General features: G+C 39.6%; 1 protein-coding gene across 1 annotated transcript in view; it reads right to left on the bottom strand.

Moving 5' to 3' along the window:
- Positions 1-249: 249 nt before the first annotated feature.
- The window catches only part of SLFN11 (schlafen family member 11), a 24,031-nt gene continuing 10,201 nt past the window's right edge, over positions 250-14,079 (bottom strand). The window contains exons 2-5 of the mRNA XM_027099734.1: positions 8,564-9,627; positions 7,516-7,644; positions 4,342-5,065; positions 250-3,682 (exon numbers count right to left, since the gene is read on the bottom strand). Coding sequence (XP_026955535.1) covers positions 2,899-3,682; positions 4,342-5,065; positions 7,516-7,644; positions 8,564-9,626 — 2,700 coding nt within the window. The 5' untranslated portion in view covers position 9,627 and the 3' untranslated portion in view covers positions 250-2,898. The remainder of the gene's footprint in view (positions 3,683-4,341; positions 5,066-7,515; positions 7,645-8,563; positions 9,628-14,079) is intronic.

Below are 14,079 nucleotides of genomic sequence, written 5' to 3'. Positions count from 1 at the left end.
TGTTATGGTCAAAAAGGCCTTCCTATGAATCTTCTTTTTTTTTAAACATCTTTATTGGAGTATAATTGCTTTACAATGGTATGAATCTTCTTGAAGATGAAGCATTTTTGCCAAAACATTAGAGTACAACAATAACTGTCTACAAATGACGAAAGACTTAAAAGGTACAGTTAAACACCTAATCACAATGTAATCAATAAAGAAACTTGGTTACAGGAATTATGACTGATTATAACCTTAACCCTTGAAAACCTTAATCTCTGGCAAAAACCAAGAAGCAAGTATTTGTGCACTTCCTGATTGGAAAACTTAAATGCTTGACTCTTCCTCTCCTAAGCAGGCAAAGTTAGATTAACTTAGACTCGCCCAGCAATTAATATTTTATCCTATTTGAAATGACCCATGAATTCTCTTCCTTCAACTTTATTTTCAAGTTACCAAAATCTAGAGAGACTACTTTAAATAGACATTCCCAAAACATAATTATTTCTATAGAGTTTACCTAAAAGCTATTTTTTCTCCTTTACTCTTAGAGATCACATAAGATTAAAGTTCCAGAGAGCCCACGTAGATCATTTATATCTCAAAGGCACAAGAGAAATACCAATTCCTTCTAGAAAGATAGCTTAGCTCATTTGATACAATAGCAGAGCCGTTGGAGGCCATTATTCTCCAGATCTCTTGGGAGCCCCCATTCAGCAAAGACAGCCACCTCAGGATCACCCCTGCAACTTTCGGGCCCCACACGCTGGTGGACGGCCCCTGCAACTTTCCATTCCCCATCCTGTATTTTCCGACATCTTGGCGCTCATGGGAGTTTCCTCGGTCTTCTGGCTGGCTCCACTAATTATTGGGCTGCACCCTGCAGGCCTACAATGCCTGCGCTTGTCCAGCTTCAAGACTGAAGAAAGAGCCCAGGGTCAGCAACAGACACATCAATGGTTTAATGGATGTGGGAGCTTACACGTCTGAAGCAAGGTCCTGGAGCAACACCCCACCCCTGTGCGGTGGATGGCAGCAGGACATGGTGGCAGTCTTCGCTCCAGAATTAGACTTCTAAAGAATTACTTTCACAGACATTGCAACTCAAGTCCAGGGATCTTACAAAACCAATTCATTAGAGACAGCATTTACAAGGATAACTGTTTGGTACAGAGTTGTATCTGATCTAATGTAGTCAGAAAGAAAGAACATTTTTTCCCTTATTTTGCTGATATATTTTATTTTGCTGAAGTTAGAAGAGCCTACGGTTTCAAGGCAAGAGGCTGGAATTCCATGAGTAAACACAGATAGGAGAAAGACAGGCAGAAAAATTCACAACTTGCAATATGGAGGAAATCAGTAGACTAGGATTACTCATATGTGGAATATTAGTCATGTAATGTTTAAATTTCCATTTGTTATACAAATATTTTATTGTTATTTTTTAGATTAGAAACATTTTTAAATGTTTTGTATAAACAGAAAAATAAGTCATTGTATTAGCATTATTAAGCGATAACACTGATGTGTTTTAGTTCAAAGAATAATTCTGTGGCTGTATTAGTCTGCTCAGGCTGCAATAACAAAATACCACAGACTGGGTGGCTTAAACACAGAAATTTATTTCACATAGTTCTAGATGCTGGGCAGTCCAAAATCATGGTGTCAGTAGGATTAGTTTCATTCTGAGGCTTCTTCTCTTGGCTTGGAGGTAGCCGCCATCTCTCTCTGTGCTCACATGACCTTTTGTTTATGTGTGCACAGGGAGAGGGACAGAGAGAGCTCTTGGGTGTCTCTTCTCATAAGGACTCTAATCCTATGAGATCAAGACCCCATCCTATGACTTCATTTAGCTGTAACTACTTCCTTACAAATCTACAAAAACAGCCACACTAAACGTTAGGGCTTTAACCTATGAATTTCAGGGGGACACAAACATTCAGTCCATAACAGTAGCCCAACAAAATATAAAAGTAAAGGGGAAAAATACAGTTCAAGAATGTACTTGACTTAAAATTTAAGTTGATATGTTATAGAACAATACGTAGAGCTGAGTTGAGAAGTTGATCTGTAAAGGCTGTATCTTTCCTAGCTCTGTTTACTTAATGGCCTATGTGTATCTTTAGAACCAGATTTTGGTTTCTAATGCTATCTCTCACTGAAAGCCAGAGAAAACAGCTTTATTTTTGTTTTCTAATGGCCTACAATTTCTCAGTAAAGTGACAATTAATGCTTACTATCACAATTAAAGCTTGATCTGGGTTATTCTGAGGGCAAAAAAAAAAATGGAGATTACAGTTTTAAAGGAGTAAATAATTTTATCAGTGCTCTCTGTTCTGTCAAAATTATTAAGGCCCACTTGGTCACAGTTTGAATTATCTTGGGAATCTCCCAAGTCCTGGATCAATATAGCAAAGAGAAATGTCAAGAATTCAGGAACCAAAAATTCTGCTTCTGGTATGGCCAAGGTAGTTTCTACCAGGCCACCCTTCTGCAGATAAATATAAACCCTGGACAAATTTTAAAAAACAAAAAATTGCACTGTGGACGTCCAGACTTAGAAGAAAGAATGGCCACAGGACGAGTATATTGTTTTTATGGTTTTTAACCGCAGGGTGGGTCATAGTCTGTGCTGTGCAGGGTGGTTAAATCTCCTTCAGAAAACCACTATTATTCTGGGTGGAAGAATTGGGGACAGAGTTTGGGACAATAATAGCTGCTGAAAGGAGGTAGGGGAGGAATCCCTGAAAGGAGAGAGCCAGAGAGGGAAAGTTCCAAATTCTGTGTGTCAGCTCTGCCCAAATCTCTAGCTGACCTATGAACAGAAAAGAGAAGTTTCTCCCAATACCAAGCGGATTGTCACCTATGGACATTTACATAGTAATCGCTTCAACTTGTTTTGGTTTGGAATTCTTCCTAAACGTCACGGTGCCACAGAATATGTAGCTGTTGATTTGCTCTGGATGCCAGACAGACAAGAATGTTGTATAAGATAGCTGGCTCAACTGTCTTTGGATGGATCCCAAACACGATGTTCCTTTCCAGGCCAGAGAATCTTCGGACACTGTCCAACACAATATAATCACCTGACATGTTACTCGCATTGGTGAAGTGCACTACCTTTATCTTCCTCATTGCTCTCAAGAGCTCCGTCTCGTAACGCTCCACATCTCTTGTGGTGCTAACAAGCACAGCAATGTCCTTGGGAGAATAGCCCCTTTCAAAGAGAAGCTTGCAAGTGTCTGCCACATATGTCGCTATTTTATTCAGAGGCAAGTTTTCCTCAATATTTAAGGTTCCCTCAACAACCTGAGCCCATTCAGCTTCAAGAAGCATCTGCAGGGACCCAAGGGGGATGTTAGGTGGAGGATTTTTTCTGACCTCCTGCAATACACGTTGTAAGTATTCGGTTATTTGATATGCGTTGCGGACCACTCTGGTGAGCTCTTCCCTTGGAAACTGGGCTGAGAGAGCAGGGAGGCCGCTGCACTCCACGTGGTTGGTCTGAAAGTAGTCTAGAAAGATCCAGAGAATTCCTGGGCAATCCCTGTCTCTCTGAGTGATTGTTTTCGCTTTGCCATACCAGTCCCCATCTTCACTGCGGAAATTCTGAGCTTCATCGATGATGATGTGTTGAATCTTTTTAAAGTCATTTTTCATGAAGCTTTTCCGGGTCACTGCCTGGCAGATTTTTTTGTCACTGTAAAAATTAAAAAGACACATTCAGGTTTTCTCTGAGTCAATAAAGGAGGAAAATTACTCTATCATACTCCTATGAACACGATACTGTTGTCACAGATCATTTTACCATCTTACTCTCAAGGAACAAGGTGATTCACGGACTTCCCTGGTGGCGCAGTGGTTAAGAATCCACCTGCCAATACAGGGGACATGGGTTCGATCCCTGGTCCAGGAAGATTCCCACATACCACAGAGCAACTAAGCCCGTGCGCCACAACTACTAAGCCGCGCGCTGCAACTACTGAAGCCTGGGCACCCTAGAGGCTGAGCGCCGCAACAAGAGAAGCCACAGCAAGGAGAAGCCCGAGCACCTCAACGAAGAGTAGCCCCCACTGGCCGCAACTAGAGAAAGTCTGTGTGCAGCAATGAAGACCCAGTGCAGCCAAAAATAAATTAATTGGAAAAAAATTGAAAATAATAATAATTTTAAAAAGGAACAAGGTGATTTGGAGGGAATTTAGACTGAACCTCATTTGCTGACAATAAGATCTAACTGCTTGGGACTTCCCTGGCCGCCCAGTGGTTAGGACTGGGTGCTTTCTCTGCCGTGGCCCTGGGTTCAATCCCCATAAGCCATGGGGCGCGGCCAAAAAAAAAAAAGAAGATCCAACTGCTTACCTGATAAATTTCCTCAGAGGCTCGTTCTCACAAATGTAGAGAATTTCATTTGCCTCACAGTGAAACATATTCCTGATCTTCTCCATGATCTTCATGGCCATGATTGTCTTCCCTGAGCCAGGTAAGCCATGGATAAACAACTCTTTGTTCTTGCGGAGGTTTTTTGAGAAGATCTCATACTGCTTGGCTGTGAGCAGATTTAAAACCTCACAGCCAAGCTGGTCACTCAAGAAAGATCTGAAGCCAAGCAAGACAATCACAAGGGACTGCAACAAAGCTTCCATTTGCTGAGTGTTTGCAATGTAATAGGACCTGGGGTAATCAATCAGGGATGCTGCACCCTCTGAGGACTCCGCATTGCTCTCAGGACTCAGGTGGAGGACCTTGGTAATGACACACACATTTCCAGAGTAGCCCCCCAAGTTCACCAGCTTCTGCTTCAGAGTGAAGGCGGTGCTGGTGCAATAGGACTGCTCATCGGCATCCTGCTCCCTGAGAATGGTGTAGAGAATGGGGGGACTGTTCCATGCTATCAGCAGAGCGTCACAGATGACTGCTTGCTTCTCTTTCAAGTTCAGGTCCACAGCCCAGCTTCTAGAAAGGATTAAAATTCCCTGGGAGAATGGATATATTTGCATATTTATTAATTCCTCCAAACCTTCATTCTGTGAACACAGCTCCTTCCAGAGGGATTTGGGAGTACATTGCAGACGTCCTGGTAGCACTAGATATGGAAAGAATTATAAATTTAGTGGCAAAAATCACATTTATTTTAATGATTAATTGTAATTAATCAAAATTACTATACTTACACTTAATTATAATTAATTTTATTAATTATGATGTTACTTATTTTTGTATACATTCTTTTGCCAATATTATTATATTACAGTGAAGGAAAAGAAGCCTTGAAAAGTCTGACACACTTCATCTAAGCCTATGTGCTTATTACGTTTATGACCTTGGAAAATTCCTTAGCCTCTCTAAGACTCTGTTCCCTCATCTGTAAAACAAACAAAAATCCACATGTACAAAAATAGCACATCTCTTATGGTGAGGAATAAATGAAATAGCATAAAGGTATCTGCTCATTGTAGCTGCTTGAGAAATGTTAGTTCTCTTTCCCTTCCTACTCTTAAAGCACCTGAATCTCAAAGTGTCCCTTAACAGTCCCCATTGATGGAGGTAGGATCAGCCCTCCCAGGAAGAAGGTGCTCATTAAATATCTGTGGAGAAGATGGAGCTATGAAAACTTTACTAGGAGGGACCTCTGTGCAGCCCTCCACTGGGAGATCCTAAGATTAGTCTCTGAGATAACTCTCCTTAAGCATCACTCACTTACAGATCTATGTAATAATGCATCTATCACAAGAGTCTACAAGAGAAATATGTTAATATAAATGTTTCAGACATTACATGAAATTCCTAAAAATCTTATATGTTCTATTATAATGTTATAAGGCATAATTCTAGTTATTACTTTAAAATATATATCTCAGAAATAACTAAATTTCCTTGTCAATTGCATTATTATGAACTTTCATCAAATAATTAGCTGTGGTCATTTTTAAGTCTTTTGTCATTTACAGACAGTTCTGGGTGTACTCTGATGCTTTTGCAAAAATGTTACTATAAAAGGTTTTCATCTTCAAGGAATTCATAGATAAGACTCTGACAAGTACAGGTCTCTGGTAATTGACTATACTGCTGAACTGAATGAATAAGCATTTTCAGAACTCTAATGGAAAACTGATGAATTCATAAACGTGCTAACAAAAGATCAAGTTAAAAAAATTAATTACATGGGACTGAGTGAACTGATGAGGATGATTATAATTTTTGTGACTTTGAATAAAAAAATGTTAAAAAAGTAATTTAAAAATCTTTAAAGAAAAGTATCTACGGGTTGGTTTTTTTTGTTTGTTTGTTTTTTTGCGGTACGCGAGCCTCTCACTGTTGTGGCCTTTCCCATTGCGGAGCACAGGCTCCGGACGCACAGGCTCAGCGGCCATGGCTCACGGGCCCAGCCGCTCCGCGGCATGTGGGATCCTCCCGGACCAGGGCACGAACCCATGTTCCCTGAATCGGCAGGCGGACTCTCAACCACTGCGCCACCAGGGAAGCCCTATGGGTTCATATTTTATGGAATCTTTTAAAAATCAAAATGTATATTAATGTTTTTCAAAACCATTTCAGTATATTAGAAGACAATCATAAAATTTTTTCTGCATAAATGTATAGAAATGATGGATTATAGTAATAACTCTCTTAATGTTTATCCATCCTTTCGTTCTTGGAGTTCTGTCTTTGCGTCTTCATTCACAAGTAAGATTAGTCTGAATTTTTCTTCTTTATGCTATCTCTGTCAAGTATTGCAAATACTGTTACTCCCATTTTAAAAATAACCTGGGAATTTTCATTCTTTTTCTATGGCTCTGGAAAAGTTTAAATAGTGTTGGAAGTGTTTATTCCTCAAATGTTTGGTACAATTCCTGGAAAATTGATTTTTTTATACCAGAATAATAGGTTATCACTCTATGAGGATAAAGCCCAGTATTTTGTTTTTAGATATAATTTATTCCATGATAATAAGCTCTACTAAAACAGAGTTTACTGAGTTTAGAGAGTAATTACCAATGTTTATGTTTACTCTTGGATCTAATACTGTTTATTGTGGACAGTTTTTAAAATATAAATTTGATATGCAAGCGAATGCAAAGACCTCAATTAGGTAAGGTGAAAAATAAAATCTTAAATTGAGCAGTCATTATTTATTAACTTAATGGTCCTCAATAGATATTTACACATATATAGGACGTTTATGCATCAGATTCTAGTGCCAGATAAGCCATTGATTTACTTCATAGAGTTGATCAAGTGGTTCTTCCTCTCCAGAAGTGTAGAAAGAGGACAACAATGGACTCATAGCTAAAGCATATCATGGTGGGAGCAAAGGATGAGAGCAGAGGACAGGCACTGTCCTTGGTTCTGAAACGTGATTTCGCGCTTTTACACGACTGTTTCTCCTAAACCCAAAACATGTTCATGGATGTTGTAATTGATCTTCATTTTATTTGTTTTGTGCTCCACCTTGATATAAAACATAACAGTTTATCTCCCCTTATCCTAACATAGAAACTGGCTGGTGTCAAGTAGGCAAACCATAGTTACTACCTGGAAATAAGAGTTGCTGGAGATTCTTCTTATGTTCCAGGCCTTTCTTGGAGTACACTGGTCTGCTAAGAGGAGGCCCGCTAGACAGACTCAGCTGAGATTCAAAGTCTTTGCACAACCATGTAAAATCTTAACAAAGAAGGGAAATTCATGTTATTCTGACATGTTAGTTCATCTCTTCACCACTGAAAAAGACCTTATGAGTGGGTGTATTATAGACTGTCTAGGTATGACTTGAGACATAATGGCAAGATAACATCCCATTCACCCTGTATGGACAAGTGCCTTCATTGCATATGAAAGTTGCCAAATCCATCATAAAAGAGATGTTATTCGGAAGTTTGAATGTGTTTCCCATTCAATATGTCTTCACCCTCTGTTTCTGGATATCGTTTTGTTTGAATTTCTTTTATGGCACATAGCACATTCTTTTAGTACACCTATCTATGCATATATTTGTGGTGTAAATATTCCCACCATGGACAATTTTAAGCTACCAATATGATGTCACTAAATGCAGAGTTGGGAAGACATGCACCGTAATACACCATTTTATAGTATTTCCATCATATAGATACAGTAGATGTAAATAACCTCACGCATACAGATAATCTTAAAATGTAGTAAATCATTAGGTTTTGTATTTATTAAATTTGTTTTAAATACAATTTATTGAACTGTAAGTTTATAAAACTTAATTTTTAGTAATGACTGTTTAACAACTGGCTCAAAACATTCCTGAAAAGTTAACAAATGGCTCTCGAGCCAGTAAGAGCCAGTTCCAATACACCACTGCAAGGCAATCATCCCCAGACAATTTTCTTTTCATCTGATGTAGGAAATTGCCTTTTATAAGATACTTTATTTGGGCTTCTCATCACCCAACAACATTTTCTCATGTATGGAAAGTAGGATACTTGAAGATTAAAAAAACACAGAATTTAGTGTGTGGGGGAAGTTCAAAGTCATAGGAAACAGAGGGAAACCTGTTTAATATACAGGTTCCAAAGAGGTAGAAAGGACAGGGAGGGAGTTTTCTCCATCTTACCTGGATCTGTGTCCATCACCATGCTTACCCATTCCTGAGTTGTCAGTTTGCAAATATGCTTGTCCTTCACCATCCAGGAACAGGGAGTTTCTGAGAAAAGTGCGCCACAGAATGGCTTCACTCCGATCACACAAGCATAGCCATATAGCTCTCCCCCAGCTAACACATCCAAGATTTTGACTGTGAAATCTATCTGGCGTTGAGACTGGCAAAAATGGACACAAGGTAATTTGTATATTGTCTTTTCTATTTTCTTTTTCAAAGAATCACGGTCAACCTTTTCTTTAGCACATCCCAGAACTTTCTTACTCCTATCATCGACTCCAATACAAAGATAGCCTCCTTCAGTGTTTGCAAATGCAGGGATGTACACTGGAATTATGTTTTTCACATATTCTAGAATGCGTTTTGTAGAGAACTGCTTAAACTCTATGAATTCAGACTCGGGAAAAGGCACGATTTCACCATATTCAAGCTGGTCTTTTTGGAAAACTCGGTAAGTAGGATCCGAGTTATGGAGGTCTTGATGTATAACCTTGACAACTTTACCAAAAGGTTCTTTCCCCAAGACTTCTGCATTTATTTTCTTGGTTTTCAGGAACTTGAATGCCTCTCTTGAATTCATGAGATGCACAGAAGTGCCGGATCTACGGTATAACGAAGAATTCAGGCTGCAAATGCGGGGCTTAAAGGAACTGTCTTCAGGGAAAGTGTCACTGCTCCAAGACTTAACAAAAATGTAGTAACACCTCCCTTGTTGCTTAGTCTTGAAGAAATCCTGCAAATTTGAAGACAGAATAAGTGTTCTCAAAGACTCTTCTAAATCCTGTCCCATCTCCACAGGATGCTCATCGTTGTTTGTCATTTCCAGCTGAATCACTCCTCCTCCTGAGTTTAATAAAGCACATGCAGCTGTTATGACTTTTGCCTTCTCTTGTTCTCTCTGAATTTTCTGCAGCTTCTTTCTGTTTCTTTCACCAAGAGTTACTTTTCCTACATTGATGACCAAGTCTGGGTAAGATGATTCTACCACCAAAGATGAATTATGTTCCTCCATGTTCATTCTGCAATTGAAACCATTAAAATACATATCATGTTGATGAAGAAGTAGATTGCATAGTATACAAAAGTGCATTTATTAATTTATTAAAAAATATTTATTGAGTTCTTGCTAAGTGCTGGGGGCTGGAAATTAAGTGGTAAATAAAAAATAAGCATAGCCCTGACTCTCAGAGCTTACAGTCTGGACAGGAACATTGAATAGAGTAATTGCAGTAATGTGTGATACATACCCTGAAAGGAAGCACCAAACAGCAACAATCAACCTAATATGAACAGGGAAGCACTCCTGGAGGAAAGGGCATTTAAACTAAGATCTGAATTAGCCATGTGAAGGAATCTGAGGTTAGGAGGAGTTATTGCATTACAGTCAGAGTGAAAAGTATGTAGGAAGGCGTGAAATCATCAAAGGGATTAGTGTATTGGAATGGTAGAGAGATGTTCAGTCTGGCCAGAACTTAAGAGTGACAGAGGACATACACTGTTGGTGGGAATGTGAATTGGTGCAGCCACTTTGGAGAACAGTATGGAGGTTCTTCAAAAAACTAAAAATAGAGTTGCCATGTGATCCTGCAATCCCACTCCTGGGCATATATCGGGAAAAAACTATAATTTGAAAATATACGTGCACCCCAATTTTCATTGCAGCACTATTTACAATAGCCGAGGTATGGAAACAACCTAAATGTCCATCGACAGTTGAATGGGTAAAGAAGATGTGGTACATATATTCAATGCAATACTACTCAGCCATAAAACAGAATGAAATAATGCCATTTGCAGCAACATGGGTGGACCTAGAGATTATCATACTAAGTGAAGGAAGTCAGACAGAGAAGGACAAATACCGTATGATATCACTTATATGTGGAATCTAAAATATGACACAAATGAACCTACCTACAAAACAGAAACCAACTCACAGACATAGAGAACAGAACTGTGGTTGCCGGGGAGGGGCGGGAAGGAATGGACTGGGAGTTTGGGATTAGTAGATGCAAACTATTACATACAGAATGGATAAACAACAAGGTCCTACTGTATAGCACAGGGAACTATATTCAATATCCCATGCTAAACTGTAATGGAAAAGAACATGAAAAAGAATATATATATGTATAACTGAATCACTTTGCTGTACAGTAGAAATTAACACAACATTGTAAATCAACTATACTTCAATAAATTTTTTTTTTTTTTTGCTGTACGCGGGCCTCTCACTGTTGTGGCCTCTCCCGTTGCGGAGCACAGGCTCCAGACGCGCAGGCTCAGCGGCCATGGCTCACGGGCCCAGCCGCTCCGCGGCATGTGGGATCTTCCCGGACCGGGGCACGAACCCGCGTCTCCTGCATCGGCAGGCGGACTCCCAACCACCGCGCCACCAGGGAGGCCCCAATAAAATAAATTTTTTAAAAAAGTTTACACTGAGCTAAAAAAAAAAGAGTGACAGAGGATGTGAGATGGGAAGTGGTGAAAGAGGAGACCTGAAAGTTAGAAAAGGGCTGCTGCTTACAACAGTGGAAAGCCAAAGAAGGATTTTTTTTTTTTTTAACATCTTTATTGGAGTATAATTGCTTTACAATGGTGTGTTAGTTTCTGCTTTATAACAAAGTGAATCAGTTATACATATACATATATCCCCATATCTCTTCCCTCTTGCGTCTCCCTCCCTCCCACCCTCCCTATCCCACCCCTCTAGGTGGTCACAAAGCACCAAGCTGATCTCTCTGTGTTATGCGGCTGCTTCCCACTAGCTATCTATTTTATATTTGGTAGTGTATATATGTCCATGCCACTCTCTCACTTTCTCCCAGCTTACCCTTCCGCCTCCCTGTATCCTCAAGTCCATGCTCTAGTAGGTCTGTGTCTTTATTCCCGTCTTGCCCCTAGGTTCTTCATGTCCACTTTTTTTTTTTTTTTTTTGATAGGTATACCTGGATTTAATTCTCACTTCTACCGCTTGGTAGCTGGATAGCCTTAGGCAAGTTTCATACCTCCCTGAAATTCACTTAATTCAGTCTGTAAAATGGCATAATAACTTATTATAGCATCCTTTTAGGAATTTTAAATCAGTTCTTGAAATAAAAGTACACAATATATAGACAAGTATGGATTCCTCAATAGGTGTTTGACCTTTCATTTCTCCAGTATCCCACCCGCATCAAATAAAGAAAAATACTTTTTAAAATTTACGAATATTTCATTGTTGTAAAGTTAAAGCCATAAAAATAATCAAATGGCCTACTATCATACTGTTAGAAGAAAAAAAAAAAAAAAAGGTGTTCATGAGAGTTCCATATTAGAATACAAGTTTTCCTTAGGCACCTGTTTATGTATGCTATTCTGCTCTTTACAATAAATAATTAAATTTAAAAGACTTAATTCCTCACTTTTAAGACCTTATTAGTTTACAAATTACATATTGACCTATGCTAAATTTTATACCGACCCATGCTAATGAATTCAGTACAGAAAACAAAAAACACTGCACTCAAGCAAACTACATATATATATATATATATAACTTATATGAGAATTGCTACTCCAGCTTTCTTTTGGTTTCCATTTGCATGAAATACCTTTTTCCATCCCCTTACTTTCAGTCTGTATGTGTCTCTAGGTCTGAAGTGGGTCTCTTGTAGACAGCAAATATATGGGTCTTGTTTTTGTATCCATTCAGCCAATCTGTGTCTTTTGGTGGGAGCATTTAGTCCATTTACATTTAAGGTAATTATCGATATGTGTGTTCCCATTCCCATTTTCTTAATTGTTTTGGGTTTGTTATTGTAGGTCTTTTCCTCCTTTTGTGTTTCTTGCCTAGAGAAGTTCCTTTAGCAGTTGTTGTAGAGCTGGTTTGGTGGTGCTGAACTCTCTCAGCTTTTGCTTGTCTGTAAAGGTTTTAATTTCTCCATCAAATCTGAATGAGATCCTTGCTGGGTAGAGTAATCTTGGTTGCAGGTTTTTCTCCTTCAACACTTTCAATATGTCCTGCCACTCCCTTCTGGCTTGCAGAGTTTCTGCTGAAAGATCAGCTGTTAACCTTATGGGGATTCCCTTGTGTGTTATTTGTTGTTTTTCCCTTGCTGCTTTTAATATGCTTTCTTTGTATTTAATTTTTGACAGTTTGATTAATATGTGTCTTGGCGTATTTCTCCTTGGATTTATCCTGTATGGGACTCTCTGTGCTTCCTGGACTTGATTAACTATTTCCTTTCCCATATTAGGGAAGTTTTCAACTATAATCTCTTCAAATATTTTCTCAGTCCCTTTCTTTTTCTCTTCTTCTTCTGGAACCCCTATAATTCGAATGTTGGTGCGTTTAATGTTGTCCCAGAGGTCTCTGAGACTGTCCTCAGTTCTTTTCATTCTTTTTTCTTTATTCTGCTCTGCAGTAGTTATTTCCACTATTTTATCTTCCAGGTCACTTATCCGTTCTTCTGCCTCAGTTATTCTGCTATTGATCCCATCTAGAGTACTTTTAATTTCATTTATTGTGTTGTTCATTGTTGCTTGTTTCATCTTTAGTTCTTCTAGGTCCTTGTTAACTGATTCTTGCATTTTGTCCATTCTATTGTCCATTCTATCTCCAAGATTTCGGATCAACCTTACTATCATTATTCTGAATTCTTTTTCTGATAGACTGCCTATTTCCTCTTCATTTGTTAGGTCTGGTGGGTTTTTATCTTGCTCCTTCATCTGCTGTGTGTTTTTCTGTCTTTTCATTTTGCTTATCTTACTGTGTTTGTGGTCTCCTTTTTTGCAGGCTGGAGGTTCGTAGTTCCTGTTGTTTTTTGTCTGTCCCCAGTGGCTAAGGTTGGTTCAGTGGGTTGTGTCGGCTTCCTGGTGGAGGGTACTAGTGCCTGTGTTCTGGTGGATGAGGCTGGATCTTGTCTTTCTGGTGGGCAGGTCCACGTCTGGTGGTGTGTTTTGGGGTGTCTGTAGACTTATTATGATTTTGGGCAGCCTCTCTGCTAATGGGTGGGGTTGTGTTCCTGTCTTGCTAGTTGTTTGGCATAGGATGTCCAGCACTGTAGCTTGCTGGTCGTTGAGTGAAGCTGGGTGCTGGCGTTGAGATGGAGATCTCTCGGAGATTTTTGCTGTTTGATATTATGTGCAGCTGGGAGGCCTCTTGTGGACGAGTGTCCTGAAGTTGCCTCTCCCACCTCAGAGGCCCAGCACTGACTCCTGGCTGCAGCACCAAGAGCCTTTCATCCACAGGGCTCCTTAATTTGGGATGATTCGTTGACTATTCAGGTATTCCACAGATGCAGGGTATATCAAGTTGATTGTGGAGCTTTAATCCGCTGCTTCTGAGGCTGCTGGGAGAGATTTCCCTTTCTCTTCTTTGTTCTCACAGCTCCCAGGGGCTCAGCTTTGGATTTGGCCCCGCCTGTGCGTGTAGGTCGCCGGAGGGCGTCTGTTCTTTGCTCAGACAGGACGGGGTTAAAGGAGCCGCT

The sequence above is a fragment of the Aethalodelphis obliquidens genome, unplaced genomic scaffold, assembly GCF_003676395.1.
Source record: "Aethalodelphis obliquidens isolate GAN/ISIS:26980383/991018 unplaced genomic scaffold, ASM367639v1 scaffold139, whole genome shotgun sequence".
Lineage (NCBI taxonomy): Eukaryota > Metazoa > Chordata > Mammalia > Artiodactyla > Delphinidae > Aethalodelphis > Aethalodelphis obliquidens.
This window is presented reverse-complemented; position numbering and strand designations above follow the sequence as displayed.